At 43.0% G+C, this 27,850-nt stretch overlaps 1 protein-coding gene and 1 non-coding gene across 5 annotated transcripts in view; both read right to left on the bottom strand.

Annotated features, from left to right (window-relative positions):
- Positions 1–1,358: 1,358 nt before the first annotated feature.
- The window catches only part of PDPN (podoplanin), a 45,300-nt gene continuing 18,808 nt past the window's right edge, over positions 1,359–27,850 (bottom strand). Inside the window, exons 2-6 of one of the 4 annotated variants that reach the window (XM_007659244.3) lie at positions 21,159–21,241; positions 16,283–16,412; positions 7,917–7,952; positions 5,592–5,703; positions 1,359–3,802 (exon numbers count right to left, since the gene is read on the bottom strand). In XM_007659244.3, coding sequence (XP_007657434.1) covers positions 3,796–3,802; positions 5,592–5,703; positions 7,917–7,952; positions 16,283–16,412; positions 21,159–21,241 — 368 coding nt within the window. In that variant the 3' untranslated portion in view covers positions 1,359–3,795. Of the gene's footprint in view, positions 3,803–5,591; positions 5,704–7,916; positions 7,956–16,282; positions 16,413–21,158; positions 21,242–27,850 lie in introns of all 4 variants that reach the window. The other 3 variants (XM_007659245.3, XM_001508300.5, XM_007659246.3) reach the window with 3 other exon arrangements.
- LOC114812751 lies at positions 11,942–12,063 on the bottom strand. Its single transcript, XR_003760402.1, has one exon. It is a non-coding gene; the product is annotated as a U6atac minor spliceosomal RNA (small nuclear RNA).

Consider the following 27,850-nt stretch of genomic DNA (forward strand, 5'->3'; position numbering starts at 1 on the left):
TAAGCACTTTACAAATACCATTATTAAAAAAAATACTGTGTGTGGAAAACGACCTTCCTTTCGCTAACCTGAACATCAAGTCTCCAACAGTGAAATTACCTCTGGATTTAAGGGGTGAAGTCAGAAATCCTTTTGCCCAAGGTCCTGATTTCTGTGGTGTCAATATTATTTTCCATTTCATTTTTTTCATAATTGAACTTAACCCTCATAAAATGTTTCTTCAAATTTCACTATATTGTGGGTTTTACAAATTCATTGTTGGAAACAGCAATCCTCTTTTCTGCTTCTAAAGATTGTGAATTATGGACCTATGTATCACCAGGATAAACAGTGTGGCCTAATGGATAGAGCACAGGCTTGGGAATCAGAAAGACCTAGGTTCTCATCCTGGCTCTGTCATTCATTCAATAGTATTTATTGAGCACTTAGTATGTGCAGAGCACTGTACTAAGCGCTTGGAATGAACAAGTTGGCAACAGATAGAGACAGTTCCTGCCATTTGACGGGTTTACAGTCTAATCTCGTGTGTCTGCTGTGTAACTTTGGGCAAGTCACTTAATTTCTCTGTGTTTTAATCACTGCATCTGTAAAATGGGGATTAGGAGTGGAGCTTCATGTGGGAAGCTTGTACCTACCACAGCACTTAGAACAGTGCCTGGAACATAAGAAGTACTTAACAAATACCAATTTTTTAAAAAAGTTCTAAACCCAACCATCATCATTAACAAATATTTAGTGAGCATCCTTTAGATGCACAGCACTCTCTACTCACCTCCTTATCCTTCCCCACCAAACCCCTCTTTGCAATGTTTTCAAAGTCAGAACTTCTCACATACCACAAATGGAGTCTTGAGGAAATTCCCTACACACACCAAAAACACTAGGGCTTCAGAGCTCCCAAAGAGGATTAGAAAGGATTCAAAAATGGGTGTCATCTTGGTGTGAGGCGACTGATAATACAGGATCAGGGAGAAAAGAATGAAAGTTATTTAGATAATGCCTTCACCTCTGCCTTGTTTTATTGCTTTCAATGCCTAAAGAAGAAATCACCCAGGTGAAAATTAGCTTTTGATTGGGGATTTTTTTTCCCACAAAAGGGGTCAATGCTGGGCATATTTCTGTCAGTGCTTACTTTCTCTCATAGAATGAGTACCCGGGTTTTTTTGAACTTTCATGGCATAATGAAAATTGGCTTTCTAACCCTACTCATTTAGCTTGTGAGGAAAAGTCAGAACACAAAGTGTGGCCAAAGTTTTAATGGACATATTAACTCTGTTTCATCATTTTATCTGAGGATTTGAAATATAACCCAAATCTTTCTTTGAGGTTCCTGGATGATTTTCAATCAATACTCTGAATCACTTTGGTACACAATTTCCGCTTTATTTGAACAAGTGTCTACACTGTGTTGAGCATCAACACAACTCTGATTAAATTACCCACTGTCCTGTCCCAGCAGGCACTGGGTCCAGTGTATAACTTGGGTTCCATTTTTCTCTTTTGGAAGTGGGGTGGAAGCAAAATAGAGGGGAGGAAAAACAGGAGCCATTTGATTATTCCAAAGTCCTGGTCAGGAATTTGAAGAAGGAAGTAGAGTAGTTGCTCTTTGCAAACTCATCAGGCTTCAACCTGAAGCTCTCTTTATCCAGTCAAGTTTTTTTTTCCCCAGTACATTTCCATATTTATTAGTCAAGTGTCCTTCTGTCTAAATATCACCCAATTGCTCCAGCCCAAAGTCCAGGCAAAAGCTCTGCTTTCTGGGAACAGACTTCTTTGTATTCTGCACAGAGTCATCTAAGTTCCAAAGGGAGAAAATCACCCCCGAAGGGATGCAGTGAATAGGAAAGGAATCCATGTGCTCTTTTAAAAGAACATCCCAGAGCCCTTAGTTGAAGTAGGGAAAGGAATATTTTCACTTAGGGTCTTAACTTAAATGCATGGTCAGTAATAAGGATATTAGGTTTAACAGTTTTCATCCAGATGCTGTTAAACTTTGACACCATCTGTACTTATTTTCCACGGCTCAGCTATCAGGGATAGGACTAAGTAAATACAGGATAATTGGCAGACTCTTTTCCCTAACAAAGATACAAGTACAGAATTATTTCCTTGATGAGACATGGGCAAAATGCCAATGGTGAATCAATCCCCAAAGGTGGGAAAATTATGTATCGGTGGGCTCCAGCAGGGCAGGAGAGATAAACCTGGAGGCCAGCCCTGCCTACTTGCCAGTCCACGTTGCCTCAGTCAATCGGCATCAATGAGGTAACCAACAACTGACCCCAGGGATGGAACCAAACGTAACCCAAGTAAATTAGTGACCGGTGCTGGGCAGGATACACCCGGCTGGGATTCTTCAGTCACATCATTCTCAATTCAGCTCATAACCTTATGCAACTTCCCTAGGGCCACTTTTTGGTAAATATGAACAATGTGGGGATGCCTACACAACTTAAAAAGCTCCCAGTGGCTTAAGTGGAGAAACAGTGAAGGTACGGAATTTAATCCTTTATTTGCTTTGAAGGTGCATTGGCAACAAGCCCAAAGAAACTGCTCTGCAGAACAACCTTCTAGTCCGTAAGCTCATTGTGGGCAAGAACATGTCTGCTAATTCTGTTGTATGGGTTCTCCCAAGCACTTAGCAGTGCTCTGCATATAGTAAGCTCTCAATAAATACAATTGATTGAACCTTTGCCCTGAAAATTGTCTGCATTTAGCAGACTTCAGCTTCCAGTCGAGAGTCTTGCAGAACAGTAAGTAATGTGATCTATCACTGGGCTCAGAATGGAAGTCTCTGGGGCAGGACGTGCAGGATACCCACTACATGACTGTGAACTCGTTATGGACAGGGAACGTGTCTGCTAATTCTGCTTTAATCTCCCAAGTGCTTAATACAGTGCTCTGCACATAGTAAACACTCAATAAATATCATTGATCGATTGATGGAAATGATTCTCTGACTCGATATTCATCATTGGGCCCTGGTCATCTCTCCAAAGCAAAGGCTTGTACTTGGTTGCTGAATTGCTAGATAATTAGATGATTGATTTATGCCACTCGGCAAGTCCTCTTTGGAAGCTTTGCTGCAAAATGATTATGCTCCCTGACTCACTAACTTTGTGTTTACTAACCAAAGTGGGAGGTTCAGTGAAATCCAAGTCTTTGTCTTGCTTTGCCTTGCTTCTGTGAAATCCAAGTCTTTGTCTTGCTTTGCCTTGCTCCCTACAAACAAAAGCTTCTCATTTCAGAACTTTTTGAATATAAAAAATAAACTGTAAAATATAGACTAACTTTGGAAGAGTAATTTTTAGCAGGTCAACATCAGATGGGGTTCTTTGAGATGAGTACACCATTTTTAAAGACATCTCACCAGACGCATAATTCTGCTCCATTGGTAAAAGTATTTATCAATTAATTTCAACTTTCACAATAACCTTCAAAGTTGAGAAACTACTCTTTTTCCTAATTCATTTCAACATCATCTGGATTACTTTAGAGGCAAATGGGATGACCTGTTTTTACTCTCCTGTTTCCTATGTGTGTTTTGCCTTCAAATTACTCTATCTACTTGAATTTATCAAAATAATTTTCAGAATAGCATATACTTTGAATAGCAAAGTTTGAGGAAATGTTTCATTTTCAGTTCAAAACTCCTCTGGAAAGCTGTGAGATCACCATGGGTTTGGAACTTTGGGCTTAGCATTGCCACATGTCGCTTCTCACCCTGACACAGGAACAGTCTAAAATAGGAAGCTCTGAAAAAATTGGCATAAAATGACTTGATTCTTCAGGTATTCAGGGCCTGGAAAAGCAAACAGAAAAAAGCTACTGTTGATGGTTTTACAGCCACAGATGAACAGTGTGTCATTCTCCCATTTTCTCTTTCCTCATTTCCTGCAATCCCTATCGTTTCTCCCATTTTGTTTCCCCTTTGTCCGGTGCCTGACCCGTGCCCAGAGAGTCGCACCTCTCAGAGTCTTCTAAAAGAGGAAGTAGCTCAGTCTTGTGGGTAAGTGGGCAATTGTGGCCTGGGTTTAAAAGGAATCCTACCAACTATAGGCAGGGAAATGAAAGATGTATTTTTTAAAAGTGGTATTTGTTAAGTGCTTACTATGTGTCAAACACTGTTGTAAGCGGACTGTGGCTTGGTGGAAAGAGCATGGGCTTGGGAGTCAGAGGTGACGGGTTCTAATCCCGGCTCCGCCACTTATCAGCTGTGTGACTTTGGGCAAGTCACTTCATTTCTTTGTGTCTCAGTTACCTCAACTATAAAAAGGAGATTAAGACTGTGAGCCCCATATGGAACAACCTGATTGCCTCGTATCTATCCCAGTGCTTAGAACAGTGCTTGGCATCATAGCACTTAAGAAATATGATAATTATTCCTATTATTATTGTTACTATACAAGTGAATTAGGTTGGATACGGTCCCTGTCCTGCATGGGGCTCCCAGTCTAAATAGGAGGAAGAACAGGAGAACTGAGGCACAGAGAAGTTAAGTGATTTGCCCAAAGTCATCCAGCAAGCATTTGGCAGAGGTTGGATTAGAACACAGGTCCTTTGACTCCCAAGCCCGTGTTTTTCCCATGATAGGCCCACTATGCTTCTCATAATGTATGAAAGGAAGATTACCTCTGACCAGGACACCCTGGATGTTTTGTCCCAGGAAAGGGGTTTCGGAAGAATGAGAAATAGGCTCTTGGTCCCATTACCTACTCACCAGAGGAGCATGATTAGTTTTGGTCTTCACCCTACTGGTTTTCTGGTACCTGCTTTATGACTGTGGCTTCCAAGGGGGCAGAGAATATGGAGAAGTGGCTGCCCAGGATCTGAGTTTTTTGGGGGAAACAAAGGCAGGGGTCATGATAAAGACCATGTACTGCCTGGTATACCACAGAAGAGGTCACAGAATCCACCTTCTGCTTATGGTCCGGTTGGGGCTTGACTAATAATAATAATTAATTGCTATGGCATTTGTTAAGAACTTACTATGTGTCAAGCACTGTCCTAAGTCCCAGAAGAGGTGGAAGTTGATTAGATTGGACATGGTTCCTTTATCCATGGGGGGCTCAGAAGAGGAAACAGAGGTATAGAGAAGTAAAGTGACTTGTCCAAAGCCACACAGCAGGCAATGGCAGAGCCGGGATTAAAACCCAGGTCATCTGACTCAGGCCAGTGCTCTTTCCACTAAGCCACGCTGCTTCTTGACTACTCCGTACAAGGCTGGAATGGTTCTTTGTCTACTGCTGGCTGATGGGAGACTTAATAGGAGATTTAGGGCAAAATGCAGATGGTGAACATGTTCTACAGAGGGCTTCTAATGGAATGGCTCTCCCCAGTTTAGCATCTCCCTCATTTGGAAAGCCAAGGAAAAATAGAGTTAGCTTCCTTTTGGTTCATTCGGGAGTGGTCCTGTCCAGAGACATAATAATGATGGTATCTGTTGAGTGCTTACTATATGCCGAGCACTGTTCTAAGCGCTGATGAGTGAATGGAAGGGCCTCTACGGGTTTTCTCTCGGCTCTGGGTTTTATAAGGATTCATTGGTGCTCCACACCCTCCCTCCATCTTCTACATGGGCATTTACTTACGAGTACCTGCCCGACATTTTCCTCACGACCGCGATAATGATTCCAGCAACGATGCCAATAGCTAGTATGATTCCAACGATGATTCCCACCAGGGTTACCGTCTCCAAGCCCTCTGATAAAAAGAGAAGGAAGAAGTACCAGGTCAGTATATTTCAGAAATGTACTCTTGGTACTTGTTAATAATTATGGCATTTGTTAAGTGCTCCCTACGTGCCAGGCAGTGTACTAAGAGCTGGGGTGGATACACAGTCCCTGTCCCACATAGGACTCACAGTCTTAATCCCCATTTTACAGATGAGGTAACTGAAGCACAGAGAAGTGAAGGGACTTGCCCAAGGCCACACAGGAGACAAGTGGTGGAGCCGGAATTAGAACCCATGAACTTCTGATTCCCAGGTCCGTGCTCAATCCACTCCCAGACTAAGCCCCCCGTTTCCTCTGCTCCTCCTCCCCTCCCCATCGCTCCGACTCCCTCCCTCTGCTGTACCCCCCTCCCCGCTCCACAGAACTTGTGAGTATATGTACACATTTATTATTATATTTATTTTATTAATAATGTGTATATATAATTCTATTTATTTATATTGATGCTATTGATGCATGTTTACTTGTGCCTGTTTTGTTGTCTGTCTCCTCCCTTCTAGACTGCGAGCATGTTGTTGGGTAGGGTTTGTCTGTATGTGATGCTGAATTGAACTTTCCAAGCACTTAGTACAATGTTCTGCACACAGTAAGCACTCAATAAATACGAGTGAATGAATGAATGAACTACACCATTCTGCTTCCCTACACAGGGAAGCATTGCTTTAGCCGGTTCTTTTGCTAGAGAGTTTATTATCTTTTATGACAACTAAGGAAATAGTGCAATCTAGAGGAAAGAGCTCCCTTCTTAGGGTCACACCTGGAGAGTTTCCAGTACTCTGCCAGTCTCAACTATGGGAGGGAGAGTCAAGCAGAGGCCTAGCTATTCCATTCCTAGCTTGGGCAGTGACTAGCAAGTAAAAGGCAATCTGCTACATGTCAAAACTCACCTGTGCTGGGCAGCAGTGGCATGGGAGAGAGTTGAGGAAGGAGACTCAAGTTTACTGTGCGGAAGGAGGCAATGATAAACCACTTCCGTATTTTTACCAAGAAAACTCTATGGATACACTACCAGAACAACTGCAGATGGAGGTGAGGTATTCTGGGAGAGATATGTCCATGGTGTCCCTATGGGTCTGAGACGACTAGATGGCGTAAGATAAGGGGAAAGAGTTCCGGTCTGGGAGTCAGAGGCCCTGATTTCTAAATCCAGCTCTGACATTTGACTGCTATGTAACCTTAGGTAAATCACCTAACTTTTCTGTGCCTCAGTTACCACATCTGCAAAATAGGGATCAAATCCTCCTCTCTCCAACTTAGATAATGAGGGACTGTGTCTAATCTGATCATCTCATATCTACCTTAGCTCTTAGGATAGTAAGTGCTTAACAAGTACGATAAAAAAAAAGGAGTCGTAAGTTTTCAGTACACTGCCAGGTTTCAGATTTGTACAGGGGCCAGTTGCCAAAAAAACTGTGTAATCTGGGTGTAAATACATTTACAAAATTGGCTTCTTCAACTTAAATTGCAATTACTCTATTGTCATTCCAGTAGCTCCTCTGGCTCACCTAAATGTGAACATGTTTCAATGTGAGGTTAAATGATTCCTCCAGAGGACACAATTTAGAAATCACTTTGGCATTATTCTTTAAGTGAAGATCTGCATTCTTCTTTTAACATTTCTAATAACAGTAACTTGACTTTTCACTAGGTGTTGCAGGACTATTTTTTAATGATATTTGGCACTTATTAAGTGCATATTATGTGCTAGGCACTGTACTAAGCCCTGGGGAACACAGTTCCTGTTCCACATGGGACTCACTATCTTAATCTCCATCATGCAGATGAGATAACTGAGACCCAGAGAAGTGAAGTGACTTGCCCAAGGCCACACAGCAGACAAGTGGTGGAGTAGTATTAGAACCCAGGTCCTTTTGACCCCCAGGACCATGCTCTATCAACTAGGCAATGCTGCTCCTCATAATTGCTATTATTATTAGGCCTATTATTAAATTGAGGCAACTGTAATTTCCTGTCTTACCTTTCAATTACAGAAAACCCAACTTCCTAGAATTTTATCTGCCTCATTTCCAAATGCCAGGAGGTTTTTTTTTCTCTTTTAAATTAAAAAATGCTTGCAAAAGGTTCTCAGCCCTCCTGGCTTCTGGTTTGCTGAAACTCATGGACTTTCATGATCTAAGTGATACACTCATCTGAGGCTTTTAAAAACTGAACCTATCCTACCTTTTTCGGCTGATGTCTTTGGCTCTCCGCCCACCTCTTCTGAAAAGAGATAAGGACATAGAGATATTAAGAGATTTAATAACTTAGAATGCTGAGCAGAGAAAGAAATCTGCCTCAAGCATCCTGCAAATTAGAGAGAAGCCAAACAAGATGGAGGAAAACTGCACCCACAAAAAAGGTAAAACAGAATACTTTTAGAGGTTGTTAAAACATAAAATTGGTCTTAATAATTAAGTATTATGACAGTCATAGATTTCTAGAATCCCTTCCTCCAAGAATCCCTTTCCTCTTTTACATGTCATATCTCACTTAGCTTCCTTGAGGGAAGGAGGACAAGTGTTAATAAAAACAGAAAATATCAATCTGAGAGAGATGAAGTAACTTAATAATAACAATGACAATAATGATGGTATTTGTTAAGTACTTATCATGTGCAAAGCACTCTTCTAAGCACTGGGAGAGATACAAGGAATTCAGGGTATCCCACATGGGGCTGACAGTCTTATTCCCCACTGTACATATGAGGTAATTGAGATAATTTCAGAGAAGTTAAGTGACTTGTCCAAAGTCACACAGTGACTTTCTGTCCTAAGTGGCAGAGCCAGGATTAGAACCCATGACCTCCAACTCCCAAGTCCATGCTCTTTCCGCTAAGCCATGCTGCATGACTCTAGATGTAAGCTCATTATGGGCAGGGAATGTGTCTGTTATACTGTTGCACTGTACTCTTCCAAGCACATAATACAGACCTCTATACACAGTAAGTGCTCAATAAATACAGTTGATTGATCGATTGATTGCTCAACATCTCCCAGCTTGAATTCTTATTTATAGAGTGGCTACTGTGTGCAGAGCATTATATTCAGTGTAAACTGTAAATACCAGGAGGGCAGGGATCACGCCTACCAATTTCATTGTACTTTCCCAAATGCTTACTATTGTGCCCTGCACTCACTCATTAAATACCACACTGATTGAGCCGGAGAGTACAATGGAAGTAAAGACAACAGGTTTGCACTCTGCTTTACACCAATTCTGTGCTTCAGCCAAGATGAGAAACATCATGGCTTAGTGGCAAGAGTACGGTCTTGGGAGTCAGAGGATGTGGGTTCAAATTATGACTCCTCCACTTGTCTGCTGGGTGACCTCGGGCAAGCCACTTAACTTCTCTGCGCCTCAGTTACCTCATCTGTAAAATGGGGATTAAGACTGTGAGCCCCACGTGGCACAACCTGATTACCTTATACGTATCCCAGCGCTTAGAACAGTGCTTGGCACATAGTAAGTGCTTGACAAATATCATTATTATTACTAATCCCTTAGTGCAGCGTGGCTCAGTGGAAAGAGCCCGGGCTTGGGAGCCAGAGGTCATGGGTTCGTATCCCACCTCTGCCACTTGTCAGCTGTGTGACTGTGGGCAAGTCACTTAACTTCTCTGTGCCTCAGTTCCCTCATCTGTAAAATGGGGATTAAGAATGTGAGTCTCATGTCGGACAACCTGATTACCCTGTATCTACCCCAGCACTTAGAACAGTGCTCTGTGCATAGTAAGCACTTAACAAATACCAACATTATTATTATTACAATGCTCTGCACACAGTAAGTGCTCAATAAATACGACTGAATGAATTAAGAGAAGGAACAGAGGAAGAGGGAGTGGAGGAAAAGAGGGCTCAAATGGGGAAGGCCTCTTGGAGGAGGTGTGATTTTAATATGGCTTTGAAAGTGGTGGTCATTTGGATATGAAGCGGGAGGGAGTTCCAGGCGAAGGGGAGGATGTGGGTTAGGGGTCAGTGGAGAGATAGAGATGAGATTGAGGTGGAAAGAATAGGTTGGCAATAGAGAAGTGAAGTGTGCTGACTGTGATGTAGTAGAAAATCAGCCAGGTGAGGTAGGAAGGGGTAAGCTGCTTTAAAGCTGCTGTGTTTTAAAGCCAATGGTAAGGAGTTTCTGTTGGATGTCACGGTGAATTGGCAATGACTGGAGGTTCTTGGGGTATAGAGAGATGTGGGCTGAATGTATTTTAGAAAAATGATCTGGGCAGCAGAGTTAAGTATGGACTGGATGGGGAGAGACAGAAGGTAGGGAGGTTAGCTAGGAGGCTGATGCAGTAGTCAAGGAGGGATATGATAAGTACGTAGGTCAGCGTAATAACAGTTTGGATGGACAGGAAAGGCGTTGATGCTGAGATGGGTGGGCAACAATTGGAAGTGCTTGAAAAGAGGGGAGACAGACATGTTAAGCAGTGTGGCTCAGTGGAAAGAGCCTGGGCTAGGGAGTCAGAGGTCATGGGTTTGAATTCTGACTCCACCACTTGTCAGCTGTGTGACTGTGGGCAAGTCACTTATCTGTGCCTCGGTTACCTCATCTGTAAAATGGGGATTAAGACTGTGAGCCTCACGTGCGACAACCTGATTACCCTGTATCTACCCCAGCACTTAGAACAGTGCTCTGCAATTAGTAAGCACTTAAATACCAACATTATTATTATTATGTTCTTCCACACAGATTTTATTACCATCATTTGACCTCTCCCACACTGAGCCCCCTACCCAGATGGGACATGAGTTTTGTCTTGATCATAGTACGGAAACAGTGGCTTCAGGTCAGCAAGGATACAGACACAACCAGTGAGCTACTGGCTAATTGGAGCCCCCAAAGTTCCCCTGGATCCCAGCCCATTATTGTGCAAACAAACACTGACCGCTAAGGAGCTTCATTATTTGACCCTAACTGCGAGGTCAGGGAGTACAAATGAAGTCTGTTCCTTCAAAATCACCTTAAAACCCACCTACAGTGCATGCTATTGCATCACAAAAGATAGTTCATTACCGCAGACAATTGGTTCTAGTTTTAACACGTTTAACGGTGAACCCTCTCATAAAGCAACCCCCGGGATTAGGACTGTGGGATGCAATTTTAAGAATAGCAGATGGGTTGGGTTTTTTTTTCTTTCAGAGACAAGATGATTCTGCCCCAAGAAATTCAGGAGAACAACTTGGCAGTCAACAGGAAACCTCGATCCTGGAAGGTTGGATGTGTTCATATGTGCTCATAAGGTAGTAGCAGAAGCAACTACTAGGAAGCAGCATGGCCTAGGGGATAGAGCATGGGCTGGGGAGTCAGAAGGACCTGGGTTCTAATCCCAGCTCTTCCACCGTCATTTCAGTTCTCTATGCCTCAAATACCTCATCTTTAAAATGGGGAGTAAGACTGTAAACCCCACATGGGATGTGGACTATGTCTAACCTGAGCGTGGCTCAGTGGAAAGAGCCCAGGCTTGGGCGTCAGAGGACGTGGGTTCGAATCCCAGCTCTGCCACTTGTCGGCTGTGTGACCTTGGGCCAGTCACTTAACTTCTCTGTGCCTCAGTGACCTCATCTGTAAAATGGGGATTAAACTGTGAGCCTCACGTGGGACAACCTGATTACCTTGTATCTACCCCAGGGCTTAGAACAGTGCTTGGCACATAGTAAGCGCTTAACAAATACCATAATAATAATTATTATTATTACCCCAGCACTTAGTTCAGTGACTAACACATAGTAAGTGGTTAACAAATATCATAAAAAAGACACTTGGGTTATTTAAATGTCTTGGAAACAATAGTAATGATTAAAAAATGGTATTCATTAAGCACTTACTATGCGCCAAGTTCTGAACTAAGCATGGGGGTAAATATTAGATAATCAGGACCCTGTCCCTTTTGGGGCTCAGAGTTTTATAGGGAGGGAGAACATGTTTTTAATCCCTCTGGACTGTGGGCAGGGAGCGTGTCTACCACCTCTGTAGTATTGTACCCTCCTGAGTGCTTAGTATGATGCTCTGCACACAGCAAGTGTTCAATACATACCATTGATATCTCAGTTTTACAGATGAAGAAACTGAGCCTCAGTTCATTCATTCATTCAATCGTATTTATTGAGCACTTACTGTGTGCAGAGCACTGTACTAAGCACTTGGGAAGTACAATTCGGCAACAGTTAGAGACAATCCCTATCCAACAACGGGCTCACAGTCTAGAAGGGAAAACTTGGTTAGATGCCACAAAGTAGGTGGCAATGCCTTAACCATATATGTGTTGTAAAGGCCACTAGGACCTCTTCCATCCTTCTAAGGGGAGTGCTAACCTTCTCTCCAATATCTTGTCTAAGGAAACAGGAAATAACAATATTCTCCACCTTGGTGTCAACTTGTAGGTTTGATTAGGGGATTGGAAAATGAAAGCCCTGGCTGGCTTTGTTCCGTAGCTGCAGAGAAGGATTGTTATTCTCCAAGAAAGAGAGCTCTTCCTCGGAGAGCTCTTCTACCTATGAGAGACTCAAAAAATGGCTATTTGCCCAACCATCAAATCTTAAATTAGCTGATCTATCCATTTCAAGATATTTAACAATGATGAAAGAAACCATTTAAGTAAGAAATAACCCTTTCAACTTCTCTGTTTCTGTTACTTGGTTCATTCCTCCGTTGGGTTAGCTGGGTTTGTTTCTGTTTCTCTTCTTTAAAATGTTACTGGAAAGGATTTGGGACTGTTCTTCCCCTAAATTATCTCCCAGCCTCCTGCTGAGGATCCTTCATACATGATTAAATCAGGGGAGTGAGTCTTATTCCTCAATCGTCATTCTTCAAAGGCTCTCCCTGGTTAACACTGGCCTCCCTACAGACCCGTTCTGCTCTCAGTCAGCTTCTTGGAGCGGAAACTAATGAGGCTTTGCCCTTTGGCTTTATTTTTCAAAGCTCTTCATAAGCATTGACTAGGTAGGTATTACAGCCTCTTGGGGAGGAAACATTGTAAAGAAAATGAGGCTCAGAGGATATCCAAGGAACCCCAAGTCCGCATTCAAGTGTAAGAGTCACTATCATTTGAGGGAGAAAAGAGGGATTTGGAGAGAATGGAATTTGGAATTTGGTTCAGTGTTTGATCCTTAGGAGTTTATTCCATTAGGACCCGCTGGCTTCAGGCCTAGCCTAAAGAATATTAAGTATCTCTCATAAATGAGAAACAAAAAGCAGAAAGCTTGGAATGCTTGCCTTATACCCTTATAGTAGGACCTGTCTTAAGGGAAAGCATAGAGGACTCCTGCCCGGAGCCCCTCATTTTAGGTTGATGAATCTAAAATTGACTTCTGCAACTTACAAGGGCTGAAAGTAAAAAAAAAAAAAATTCACTGGGATGCCGCTTCTGCCATCTGCAACAGTGGCAACTGTGGCTAGAGGAGAAACAACGTGGCGTAGTGGACTGAGCACGGGGCTGCGAGTCAGAAGGTCATGGGTTCTAATCCCGGCTCCGCCACATGTCTGCTGTGTGATCTTGGGCAAGTCACTTTGCTTCTCTGGGTCTCAGTTACCTCATCTGTAAAATGGGGATTAAGACTGTGAGCCCCAGGTGATTGACTGGTATCTACCCCAGCACTTAGAACAGTGCTTGGCAGATAGTATGTGCTTAACAATTACCATCATTAATTAACTAGCACTTGTCTGCTGTGTAATCTTGGGCAAGTCACTGAACTTCTCTGTGCCTCAGTTACCTCACCTGTAAAAGGGGGATTGATACTGTGAGCTCCACATGGGACGGGGACTCTATCCAATGCAATTAGCTTGTATCCACTCCAGCACTTAGTACAGTGCCTGGTACATAGTACTTAACAAGTACCCTAGTTATTATTATTATTATTAGGGGGTTTCGCATAGGGGTGGGGCAGCAGTGGCAAGCAGTGGTAACCTGGCTTTGGCTGGGGGGATAAAGAGGCAGGCACGGGGCCCAGATTTCCCTGACAGGTTCCCAAGCTGGGATGGTGACTGCTTCCTGCCAAAGCACCAGGGAATGAAGCCACTAAAGCAAACACAAAGCAGACATCACAGGACCTAGTGATGGAGTATAATGGGAGAGGTGGGTCTGTGGCTGCTGGTAACCAAGAGATAGCAGAAAGCAGAGGCTAAAGGTGGGGCAGGTGGGGGGAACAGCAGGGGCGTGGGGGAGGGGACCCCTTCCCTTAGACCGAAAGAACTACAGTCATCCCTCAACCCAGAATAGCATTATCATTTACTGGATCTGGCTTCTGGCTGGTTCCTGCTTCTTCCAGCACCAATCCTTTCGAAACTCACTGATCTCTCTTAAACTTCTAGAGAGGCAAAATGATATTAATAATAGAGGCTGAAATCTGATGACCTATAAACAAAGATTATGATTTCTAAATAGCCCCAAATAATTTTCTTCCCCGGTGGTCCTTCAACACCCTAAAACCACCTAGTGTAGTGATGTTAGTGTAATCACATTTTTAAAATTCAATCTTTCATTCAAGGAATCCAAATTTAAATATTCAGGACACTAAGAGTGATAGAATCCCTGATTTTTAATCTTTTCACTGTTTTTTGGCAACACAGAATAAGGGCAGTGAGAGGGGATGAAATTTATTCTGATTTAGAGGGAAAGAGTTCAAACTATGGGTTAAAATTTGGGTTTTGGATTTCTGTTACACATTCTCGATCTGAACACCTGACTCCCACCCCTGCCCCACCATGTATAATCAGGACTGGGGCTGCTTTTTTTCTGTATCAACTGCCTGGCTTGGATTTTTTTTTAATCAGGGAAAGGAATCTGGGGGAAATTTCTTGGAGATATTTGCTGTTCAGGGGTTGTGCTCTCAACCATTTCATCTGATTGATAGGGTGGGGCTCTGCAATGTTTAGAAAGAACCTAAAGATAACACTTCAGAATATGATTTCATCTCACTTTAAAAATTTTCCTGGCCCTTAATTTGAAGAGGGAGGGAGGCTGCAAACCAGGAATCCTGGATTCCATTCCAGGCCTGACTGCTTATTGTTTAGCCGTCACGGGCTCAATGAATAAACCTGGACTCAATTAAAGTCAGGGCTTTAAGGGCAGAAACATCTGATACGTTCTTTTCCTTCTATTAATGGAGAGGGAGTTTCCCCTAGTGTTTCTTCCCAAAAAAGGCTAATGAGGAAAATGGAAAATGCGTAGTTAGAAGCTCAAGAAACAAAAATCCCAAGTGTTTCTGAAAGAGCTCTTGCCCACAACTGTGGGGTGCAGAGCCAACGGTTCCATTTCTTCTCTTCCGACTCCAGTCTAACAGTCAGGCTGAGACCTGCAAGTTGACAGATTCAGGGCTTTGTTTTTGCAGGAAAACCCCCTCATTTAAATAACCTCTTAAACAGATTCGGTAGGTTTATGTTTAAAACATTTGACATCCCAAAAATAAATTTAGTAAATATGACAGGGACCAATAGCATTTTTCTACTGTTATCTTATCCTCAATACACTGCTTATCTCAAGAAGCAGCATGACCTAGTAGGAAGAGCACAGATCTGGGAGTCAGAAAACCAGGGTTCTAATCTCGGCTCTGACACTTGTTGGCTGTATGACCTTGGATAAATCACTTAACTTCTCTGTGCCTTAGTTCCCTCATCTACAAAATGGGGATTCAATACCTGTTCTCCCTCCGACCTGACCTGATTATCTTGTATCTTCCCCAGTGCTTATTACGGTGCTTGACATGATGATGATGGTGGTATGTTAAGCACTTATTAGGTATCAGGCACTGTTCTAAGCACTGGGGTAGATACAAGCTAATCAGGTTGGACACGGTCTTCATTCCACATGGGATTCACAGTCTTATAAACCCCATTTTACAGGTGAGGCAACTGAGGCCCAGAGAAGTAACTTGCCCAAGGTTACCTAGCAGACATAGTGGAGCCGGGATTAGAACCCAGGTACTTCTGACCCCTAGACCCATGCTCTCTATAGAGTTAACACTTAACAAATAGCACAATTATTATTATTATTATTAAATTTCACCATTTTTTGCTACTTGCTGGCTGATTGCTGGAGGAGATGGAATTTACAGTCACGAGATGGCGCTGGAGGGAAAGCCAAATAAACATTTCCAAAGTTAGAATGGGTGAACAAAGAATGCAGCCTGCAGTTGAATTCAATTTTCTGTCAAGTGGGTTTAAAAGACCTGAAAAAATGACCAGTTTCTTATTTTTACAAGCATTGGATTTAGCAGTAACTAAGCAGCAGCATGGTATAGTGGATAGAGCACAGACCTGGGAGTCAGAAGGTCATGGGTTCTAATTCCACCTCCGCCACAAGTCTGCTGTGTGACCTTGGGCAAGTCGCTTCACTTCTCTGTACCTGTTACCTCATTTGTAAAATGGGGATCGAGAGGGCGAGCCCACATGGGAAAGGCACTATGTCCAACCCAATTTGCTTGTATCCACTCCAATGCTTAGTACAGTGCCTGGCACATAGAGCCTAACAAATACCATAATAATAATTATTATTATTGTTAAGTGCTTGAGAGTATATTGGAGCAGCTTGATATTTTGACACTGTTTCTGACCGTCAGGCTGGTCCACGTGGACATTAGGGTCTGTTGAATTTGGAGTTTCTTTGTCAGGGAGAGTGCTTTCTGGGGTCAGAAGCTCTTCAAGGTTGTAGTTCTCTGGAATACTGTGGGGTTTTGTGGGCAACTGAGAAGAGATAAATGAGAAAACAGAGAATGAGTCAAAATTAGCATCCTTCCAGAGTCAACAGGAATAATAATACTGATATCACCTACATATCTCTCTCCACTAAAGGCCATAATTTGAATATGCCCCATTTCAACAAGGAAAGTGAAAAGTATATTGTAGCAAGCAGCCGAGTCAGGTTTGGAAAACTGTAGAAATTGGTGTTCAACTTTTTTGGACTGGTGGACACCCAAATTTTATTCAATTATCTCAGCTCTTACTTTAAATGACCAATATTTTCTTCAGTTCAGATATGAGGTTGGTTTGGATAAATGGTGTTTGAATGATCAGCATTCCACTGGGGCTAACTAATCAACCTTTTTGAAGTTTCTGGAGGTACATGAGAGAATGTTTCTGAATGATGAAAACTGTGCAGGTTTAATAAAAAACTTCAGGCATCCACTTGTAGGTTACAGAGATTTGATCAAACCTTGGTTTAGAAAACTGGCTGGTTTTAGATACCAGACGTTTGGATAATCTGCTTTCCATTGTGTCATAAACTGTTTGAATAGTAAGCGAATTCCAGAATTGGCTGTCCAGTGTTCAGTTTCAATCAATCAATCATACTTATTGAGCATTTACTTCATTCATTCATTAATTCACTCATTTGCGTTTATTGAACACTTACTGTGTGCAGAGCACTGTACTAAGCACTGGGGAGAGTACAATATAACAATAAACAGACACATTCCCTGCCCACAGTGAGCTTACAGTCTAGAGGGGGAGACAGAATTAATATAAATAAATAAATTACAGATATGTACATAGGAAGAGGGGATGAATAATGGGAGCAAGTCGGGGCAACGCCGAAAGGAGTGGGAGAAGTGGAAAAGGGGGCTTAGTTAGGGAAGGTCTCTTGGAGGAGGTGTGCCTTCAGTAAAGCTTTGAAGAGGGGAGAGTAATTGCCTGTCAGATTTGATGAAGGAGGACGTTCCAGGCCAGAGGCAGACGTGGGTGAGGGGTCAGCAGTGAGCTAGTCAAAACAGAGGTACAGTGAGAAGGTTAGCATTAGAGGAGCAAAGTGTGCGGCCTGGGTTGTAGTAGGAGAGAAGTGAGGTGAGGTAGGAGGGGGCCAGGTGATTGCGAGCTGAGAAGTCAGTGGATAGAAGGTTTTGTTTGATGCAGAGGTGGATGGGCAACCACTGGAGGTTCTTGAGGAGTAGGGAAACATGACCCTTGACTCTACAGCTCCCTCAAGTTATCACCCCATCTCCCTCCTACCATCTGCTTCATCCGCTATCTCCACTTCCTCTCTCCCAATTCTCTCCTTGACCCCCTCCAATCCTTCTGCCCCCTTCACTCTACGGAAACTTCCCTCTCAAAGATCCCTAATGATCTTCTTCTTGCCAAATCCAACAGCCTCTACTCCATCCTCATGCTCCTCGACCTCTCAGCTGCTGTCAACATGTCAATCACCCCCTTTTCCTGGAAACATTAACCAACCTTGGCTTCAGTGACACTATCCTTTCCTGGTTCTCCTTCCATATTTCTGGCTGTTCATTCTCAGTCTCTCTCACGAACTCCTCCTTTGCCTCCCACCCCCTAAATGTGGGAGTGCCTGAAGGCTCAGTTCTGGGTCCCCTTCTATTCTCCATCTACACCCACTCCCTTGGAGAACTCATGTGCTCCTTCTCTGCAATATCCCATTTCCTCCTGCCTTCAGGACATCTCTATTTGGCTGTCCTGCCAAAACCTCAAACTTAACAAGTCCAAAACAGAACTCCTTGTCTTCCCACCCAAATCCTGTCCTCCCTGTGACTTTCCAATCACTGTAGAGAGCACCTCCATCCTCCCTATCTCACAAGCCCATAATCGTGGCATTATTCTCGTCTCAGCTCTCTCATTCAACCCACATATTCACCAAATCCTAACGGTTCAACCTCAGCAAAAATCTGCCCATTCTCTCCATTAATTCAAACATTTATCCTATCCCGCCTTGATTACTGCATCAGCTTACTTGGTGATCTCCCAGCATCCTGTCACCCAGCACTCCAGTCCATACTTGACTCTGCTGCCCAGATCATTTTTCTACAGAACCTTTCAGTCCATGTTTCCTTACTTCTCGAGAACCTCCAGTTGTTGCCCATCCACCTCTGCATCAAGCTGAAATGGCTTACCTTAGGCTTTAAAGCAATCAATAGCTTTGCTCTCTCCTACCCTGCCTCCCTGATTTCTTACTACAATCCAGCCCACACACTTAGCTCCTCTAATACTAACTTACTCACTGGACATTTAATCTTGTCAATCTCGCCACCGACCTCTCGTCCACATCCTTGGAACCTCTCGTCCATCCAGGGGCTTGGAACGCATTTCCCCTTCACATCTGATGCACATCTTTTTTTCATAGCCTTATTAAAAGCACATCTCCTCCAAGAGGCCATCCCCGATTAAGTCCTCATTTTCTCTTCTTCCACTCCCTTCTGACACACCTTTGCACTCCGATTTGCACTCTTATTCATCCCTCCTCAGCTCTACAGCCTTATATACATAGCCATAATTTATTCATTTATATTAACATCTGTGTCCCCCTCTAGACTATCCCGCCGTCGACCCCTGGGCCACGTCCTCCCGCGGTCCTGGAACGCCCTCTCTCCTCACCTCCGCCAAACTGATTCTCTTCCCCTCTTTAAATCCCTACTTAAAGCTCACCTCCTCCAAGAGGCCTTCCCAGACTGAGCTCCCCTTTTCCCTCTGCTCCCTCTACCCACCCCCCCTTCACCTCTTCGCAGCTAAACCCTCTTCTCCTCCCTTTCCCTCTGCTCCTCCCCCTCTCCCGTCCTATCCCCTCAGCACTGTACTCGTCCGCTCAACTGTATATATCTTCATCACCCTATTTATTTTGTTTAATGATGAGATGTACATCACCCTGATTCTATTTATTTGCTATTGTTTTAATGAGATGCTCTTCCCCTTGACTCTATTTATTGCCATTGTTCTTGACTGTCCGTCTCCCCCGATTAGACTGTAAGCCCGTCAAAGGGCAGGGACTGTCACTATCTGTTACCGATTTGTACATTCCAAGCGCTTAGTACAGTGCTCTGCACATAGTAAGCGCTCAATAAATACTTTTGAATGAATGAATGGACTGTTTATTTGCAGTGGGCAAGGAAAGTGTCCACCAACTCTGTTATATTTTACTCTCGAAGCACGTAGTACAGTCCTCTGCACACAGTAAGCGCTCAGTAAATATGATTGATTGACTGATTTAGAGAATACCTAAGTGAGACAGTGGCAACAGGACAGAGAATTGTGGAGGTGGGTTGGAGCAACAATGGTGCTGTGTTGGTTAAAATTTTGAAAGCACCTGCCCACTAGACATGGTATTTCTATGTACATAGTAATAATAATAATTATCGTATTTTTTAAGTGTTCACTGTGTGCCAGGCACTGTACTAAGCAATGGGGTAGACACAAGCAAATTGGGTTGGACACAGTCCCAGTCCCAGATGGGGCTCACAGTCCCAATACCCATTTTACAGATGAGGTACCTGAGGCACAGTTAAGTGACTTTCCCAAGATCACACAGCAGACAAATTGCAGAACTGGGATTAGAACCCATGACCTTCAGACTACTACGCTATGCTGCTTCTCCAACCTTCTTCACCTAAAGAAGCGGCATGGGCTAGTGGAAAGCACGTGGGCAGGGAGTACGTACCTGGAGGTCAGTTGACCTGGGTTCTAACACTGGCTCTGCCAATTGCTTGCTGTGTTATCTTGAGCAAGTCACTTCACTGCTCTGTGCCTCAGTTTCCTCAACTGTAAAATCAAGATTCAATGCCTGTTCTCCCTCCTACTTAGACTGTGAGTCAAGTGGGAGAGGGATTGTGTCCAACCTGATTAGCTTGTATCTATCCCCCTGCTTAAAACAGTCCTTGATACATGGTAAGGGCTTAACAAATACCATAATAATAGTAATAATGGGAACAGGTACCGGGGAAGGGAACAGCATGGCTGTGAAGAAAGAGAGAGAGAGGGTCAGGGGTCTACCCAGAGAAATGCTTTAGGTTTTAGCGCTTGGACAAACTTCCATATCGCGTACAAAAGAAGCAGTATGGCTTAATGGAAAGAGCACTGGCTTGGGAGTCAGCGGTCATGGGTTCTAATCCCGACTCTGCCACTTGTCTGCTGTGTGACCTTGGAAAAGTCACTTAACTTCTCTGGCCTCAGTTACCGCATCTGAAAAATGGGGACAAAAAATGTGAGCCCCACGAGGGACAATCTGATTACCCTGTATCTACCCCAGCACTTAGAACAGTGCTCTGCACATAGTAAGCACTTAACAAATACCATAATTATTATTATTATCAGCATAATGGTATTGAATTCAGCTGAACAGGGTGGTGAATTTTTCCCCGCTCAGGGCTGCAAAACGTCTGAAACCAGCAATGGTGCCAGAGCTACAGAGAGCCCCAGCATGAATTAAGGACAGAATAGTAACCTCCCTCCTTCAATCCTCAAAGTTTAACCCTAGAGGCTGTGAGTAAGAGGCCTGCCACTGGCCTGGGCAGTCCTAGGCACATTTCCACCCTCAGGACCCTCCCAACTCTCAGATAATCAAGTTACTTTTCTGATTGCCAACTCCCTAAGGACCCAACCAATTCTGTCCGTGTCTTTTAACTACGTCATCTCTTGTTGCCAAAGCAAAGGGACAGGCTCCTTTAGAGACCAAGCGAGGCCCAGAGGGCGCCATGATACAGAGATACTCACCACAGTCAGATGATCTTCAGGCTTGTAGAAGCTCCCGTCATTGGAGTCCGCTGTGGTTAGTTCATCTGGGAAGATTGTGCTTGCTAGATAAAACAGATTGAGTCCATGTTTCAGAATGATTTCTTCAAGGCAAACTCACTTACAGTGCTGAGCACATACCACTGGTCAAACTTATGAGACGCTCCAGCTTTTCTACAAAAATGTTCAGGACATGTTTCCCTACTCCTCAGAAAAACTAGTGGTTGCCCCATCCACCTCTGTATCAAATAAAAACTCTTACCATTGCCTTTAAAGAACTCAATCACCTTGCCCCCATCTTATCTCTCCTACTCTCCTACTACAACCCAGACAGCACACTTTGCTCCTCTAATGCTAACCTTCTCACCGTACCTCTATCTCGTCTATCTCGCCACCGACTCCTCGCCCACGTCTTGCCTTTGCCCTGGAGCGCCCTCCTTCATCAAATCCAACAATTACTCTCACTTCCTTCAAAGCCTTACTGAAGGCAAGTCTCCTCCAAGAGGCCTTCCCTGAGTAAGACCTCCTTTCCTTTTGTCCCACTCCCTTCTGCGCTGCCCTGACTTGCTCCTTTTATTCATTCCTTCTCCCAGCCCCACTGCACTTATGTACATATCTGTAATTTATTTATGTATATTGATGTCTGTCTTCCCCTCTAGACTGTAAGCTCATTTTGGTCAGGGGATATGTTTGTTTATTTTTATACTGTCCTCTCCCAAGTACTTGAAACGGTGCTCTGCACACAGTAACTGCTAGGTAAATACAACTGAATGAATGAATGAATGACAGGTGTTGAGGAAGAGAGGATTTCCTAGTTCATGAATCTTCTGTGGTTACTATTACATTAGTCCTTTACATAGATCACTATTGGTCAGGGACCCAACCATTCTTTCTATCATTCCTCATGTAGCTTCTAAGGCATAAATTAGATTACTGCCTTCATTTTCCAGAGGAGAGAATGAAAACCCAGAAAGACTAAGTGACTTGCCCAATATTACAGTGAGTCCACGGCAGAAACAGAATTGTAACTTTGAGCCACCGAGTTCTCATCTTTTTGGTTTACCATTCGGATACCCTGAGTTATCACACCATGAAGGTTGTGTTCTTGCAAAACCCCAAATGAAACTTGCATTATACTACTCACCGTGTCTGCCACAAACATGCACACAACCTTTCTTCTGCCACTGCATCACAATGAATTCAAACAGGCTTGCATTGTCATAAGGATGATCCCTAAATTCATAAGTGTTCTAGCCAAACTGTGTAGTAAAAATATGTATTCTGGCAGAACTGTCTAAGCATAGACATGTCTAAGCATACACACTGTCTAAGCATCGACATGAGCGTGTATTCCCATAGTGTGCTTGGCATGAGACAAACTGACTCTAAAGTAATTTCAATGCTCTTACACTGACTATAAAGAATCAAATCACGCATACATCTGAGATCAGGAGTAATCCATATTTTTGCCTTGTCTGGCCCGCTGCCTTAATATATGCTTGCAGGACATACCTTAGAGTTAGTCTAAATACCCCTAAAGCTGGGAATTTCACTTTTCATTACAATTGGTAACCCTGCAGTCACAAAATCTCACCTGAACTCTCCTGCAACTCTCTCAGCCAGTAACTCGTTTTCCACCTCATAATAATACCACTACAATTTTTGTAGAGTGCTTTTAGTCCCAAAGCACTCTCTCATTACTTATTTCACTTCTGCCCTCACAACAACCCTCTGAGTTTCGCAGAAAGGCAGCTATTATGAAGCAGCGTGGCTCAGTGGAAAGAGCATGGGCTTTGGAGTCAGGGCTCATGAGTTTGAATCCCAGCTCTGCCACTTGTTGGCTGTGTGACTATGGGCAAGTCACTTAACTTCTCTGTGCCTCAGTTCCCTCATCTGTAAAATGGGGATTAAGACTGTGAGCCCCACGTGGGACAACCTGATTCCCTTATGTCTACCCCAGCGCTTAGAACAGTGCTCGGCACATAGTAAGCGCTTAACAAATACCAACATTATTATTATTATTATCTCCATTTTGCAGATGAGGAAACTGAGGTGCAGAGAGGTCAAGTGACTTGAACATGGTCCCACAGAAGGTCGGTGGCAGAGCTCAGACTCCTGTCTAGATCCTCTGGCTTCCAGATCGGTGTTCTTTCACTACAACAGGCTGTCTCCCCTAGAGGCTCATTCAAGTGAGCAGAACAACGGCAATTGGGGAAGTGAGAAGAGAAACGACTCTTGCAGCAGTAGCTGCTATTGCTACTATGAGGTATTTTACCCCTACTGCTACTATGAGGTATTTTACCCCTACTCAAAAACCCACTGTGCTAAAGCCCAGTTTCTGAAGAGTTTTGAACAGAGACTGAATATACAAAGGCTACTGAGGAAACCATTTCTAACTCTTTTCTGCTTCCCACAGTGAACAACTTTCCTTAGTCACTTAACTTCTCTGTGCCTGTTACCTCATCTGTAAAATGGGGAATAACACTGTGAGCCCCACGCGGGACAACCTTATTACCTTGTATCTACCCCAGCGCTTAGAACAGTGCTTGGCACAGAGTAAGGGCTTAATAAAGACCATCATTATCATCCTGCCCCACAAAGGACTAGTTTCTTTTTCTCCCCTATAATCAACCTTCTACAATAACAACACTGGTAATAGAAGGACCGCTTTCAATCATTAGCTAATAGAATATTCGGCACCATTTATTTTGAGCAACAAACCACTAGGTTTGGTACAAAAAAGAAAGTCTTTAAAATGCAATTATTTCATGCAGCTTAATGCTTTTCCTGAATTAGTGCCGGGTACATTGTCATACAAAGGAAACTCGGAATTTTGGTACTAGTTTCTCTAGCTCTAGCAGAGTTTAACATAAACTTGCAGTTCAAGGGAAAGGAAAAAAAGCAACTCTGGAAAGGAGGGGGAAGGTGCTGCTACTGAAAGTTGGGGAGAAAAGCAGAGTCACATCAGATTCACCGTGATGAGAAATCAAAGCGTCATCTGTCCGACTTCTTGTGACTAGAGTAGTTATAGTATTTCTAATTACCCAACACTGTCTATATATGGATGGTTCTATCAGATAATTCCTGAGGAATTCCTATTCATGACGGTTAAAAATCTGACTCAGGAACACATGTCTAGCCCCTGACACAGGGTGGTACTAGAAGTGCCATTACTGAGCACGATTGCAAAATTCAAGAGATTCCTACCTCCTCAAGGGCAATGATGTTTTGAGATATTGGTGAGTCATTAAAATAACAGCTGGCTTGGTTTATTTGCTGCACTGGTCAAAACCTATGTCTGCTGCCTCCAGATACCTTTTTTCCTCTGCTTTCTCTTGACAATGTGCTCACAGGCAACCCAACAATAAACACAGCTAATAAATATTTGATCCTTATTTCTCTAACAAAGAATGGACGGAGAAACTCTCTGAGATAACAGGCTGTCACTTTATTTGTTTTCACTTTGGATCTAGTGTCTTAAATCCCATCCGCGCCAACTGAGGATCTGGGTTAGGATTCCTAGACATAGTGGATTGTTTTCTTGTTGCCTGAGAAGAGGCTTTCACTGACAAACAATAGTTCAATGGCTATTTGTTCAGAAAACTATCCACTCCTTTGCCTCATTCCTCCCTGTTGAGAGAGGGAAGATGATGATTTCCTAAGGGATTTACCATACTTTGATGCAGGGAAATTATTTTTTTAAATGGCATTTGTTCAGCATTTACTCTGTGTCAGGCACAGTACTAGGCTCTGGGGTAGGTACAAGCTAATCAGGTTGGACACAGGCCCTGATCTACGGTAGGCTCGCAAGTCTTATCACCATTTTACAGATGAGGTAACTGAGCCACCGAAAAGTAAAGTGACTTGCCTAAGGTCACACAGCTCTATCAACTAGGCCATGCTGCTTCTCAAATGTTAAAAGTAAAGTATTTGCAAAGTCAAAGAAGGGGTCTTTAAGAGATAAGGAATTAAAATTAAAGATGTGAGAAACCAGCTTCACTTTTCTCCACCCTAAGTCATAGTAAATAATAAATAAAAGAAATTGTTTACCTGAAAATTTCCTACGGCATCAATTATTGAATAAATAAGCATTCTCTCCAACTTTGAAATATCAACAAAATATCAACTACTAAAAACACTTCCGGGTCTCCAATAAAGTACTTTGAAATCCTTCCTGGTATGGAAACTCAGATTACAGTCTGAGGTGGTACTTCTTGTTTTAAAGCAAGGTGGTTTTATGTCAAGGAAGGGAAGATTGGGTATATTCATGAGTTACTAGAAGGGAAATTGTGGATGTAAAGGGGAAAGTAAATCTCTCTATACGATGACTGATATTAAAGGAGAGTAACTAACCAATCATCTTGTTGCCACAGTTGAAGCCAGAACACTGCATTAAATGGCCTATTAGTTTGATTCAGTCATGGCGCTGCCACTGCTGTTCCTTACGCTGTCTCCCTTCAAAACTCTTCTAAAAACCCACTACGTTTCTGAGGCATTCACTAACTCCTCATCCAACTGGCCAAGTCAGGTCATCTCTCCAGTCACCGCTGATTTTTTCAGAAACTGGGAATCGGCGGGCTGAGAGAATTTACTCTTACACCCACTTACTCTATATGCTTTGTGGAAGACTTATTCTTTGATGAGTTTCCAAATATTGCCCTCTATTGTTACTGTGGTCGTTTTTCTGTTTTAAAAAAAGAGCCTCCATTGTTCGAGGGTGCGATTTAGCCTGCGATTACCTTTCGTCTAGCTTATGGAATCAATGGCATGTCTTTTCCACCCTCACTTCTTTTTCCTCTAAAACAAAACACAGAATGGGCTGTGCCCTCCACGGCCAGCCATAAATGTTCGACAACAAAACAGAATCCTCATCCCCTCACCAAAGGTCATCCCTAAAATAACAGATGTTGGGGACTCTATGACCACTTTTTCATGCTACTTCCAGTACACAGCTGTGAATCAATGAAAATGAACTTGAACTAACAATGGAATGTTGGAAGGCAGTTTGATAAGGAAATGGATTTTCACCTCTGGCCCTACTACATCCAAAGTGGGATGGAGATGTTCCCAGATATGATCTGGGATGGGAATCTCTGAATAATCTTTCTGCTTCAGTTTTCATTGCTCAGTCGCTGGTTGCATAATAAAAGATTTCACTTTCTGCAAGGCTCAAACAGCGCAAATGAATACTGAATGTATGCCTACTCCCTGGTTTGCACTCATTTAAACCCACACTCAAGGCTTCAGGGTGCTTTTTAAAAATTTATTTCTAAAAACAACCCTTATCTTGGACTGCCCTGAGGTTCTGATTTTCAGGTACTCCGCAAGCCTCTAAGAACTGGGCTCATTTTATAACAACCATGTTATGTGCCCAGAAACATTGCTGCCCCTCAGCCCCAAAATTACCTTTAAATTGACTGCACACAAAGCACTGCTGTGTACAGATGGACTGTGTACATCCTAGGTTTCTGGTGTACAATTCCCTTTCTGTTTTTAAAATCTTCCCTGGTCTTTTCCCCTCACCACACCAGCCTCTTCTCTCTCTGCTCATAATCAGGGCATTGTTGGACTCAGGACTCTGTCTCCTGTGGTCCAGAGCTGCCTTGTTGGAACATTTCTTTCCACCTCATTGACCTGGACCTTATACACTGCTTCAGAGCTCTCAAAAGTCCCATTTCTAATGCTCTGCTCCTCCCTCTTTATGTTCTTAATCTCACTGATGATGCCAACAAGCTCTGGATCCCAGTCCTCCATTAGTCACAAAGATTTCATTTTGATAAGTTGCTGTTGGGCATGTTTTCTATGGATAATCAATGTTCTTTTTCATAGCTTTTGCAACTAGTGTTCATTCACGACTTTTCTGGTGGCTACATTTGGGTGAGAGCCTGCTCAAAGAGTTCCCCTTATATCCCATTACCAGTTCAAATTCCCCAACAGGACATGCTGATGTTGCAATGTCAGCTTCATCTGGAAAGTTTTTTGAATATTTAACATCCTGCGGCTTACTTGCAAAAATCCAAAATGATGAAAACACGGTCTCTCGTCTTGCCAGCTGTGTGTTAGGATGCTCGTTTCGTGCCTTCTGATCATTTCAAAACAAACCATTTGTGTCAGCGAACAGTGGGAGACAATGACTTTCAAGCTGTCTGGTGTTTTGTAATATTTCTCAATCTATCCAAGGAAAACAATCCACTTTTGAAGAGAGTGTGCTCTAAGGGCCCAGAAACAATCCTTCACATATATCATACACTGGAGGGATGAATTTGCAAATTCCCCTCTGATTTCTTCCAGCCACATCTCTGCACCCAACTATTCTGTTTCCTTTTTCAGACATCTCTCTCAATATGCATTTACACCATCAAAGTGAAAACCCCTTGTGGGGAGGGAATGGGCCTCCTGCTTCTTTCTGGTGCACTTTCCCAAAGCACTAGTGTTTTGGGTGCACAAAAAATACCATTACTACTACCAGAAAAATATTAATATATTTCTGATATATTTCATATATTTTCTTCAATGTTAAGCCCTTTATTCCTGACCATACTGTGCTGTCGGTCTCATAGTTGGTTGAGGACAAGGGCCATTCATTAGGTACCTCGGTGACAAGGGCAACTTATTTGAAGAAGTTTAGGATCAAAGTTAACAGTTTCTCTCAGTTCAAGGATAAAATATAATTT

The sequence above is a fragment of the Ornithorhynchus anatinus genome, chromosome 5 (genome assembly GCF_004115215.2).
Source record: "Ornithorhynchus anatinus isolate Pmale09 chromosome 5, mOrnAna1.pri.v4, whole genome shotgun sequence".
Lineage (NCBI taxonomy): Eukaryota > Metazoa > Chordata > Mammalia > Monotremata > Ornithorhynchidae > Ornithorhynchus > Ornithorhynchus anatinus.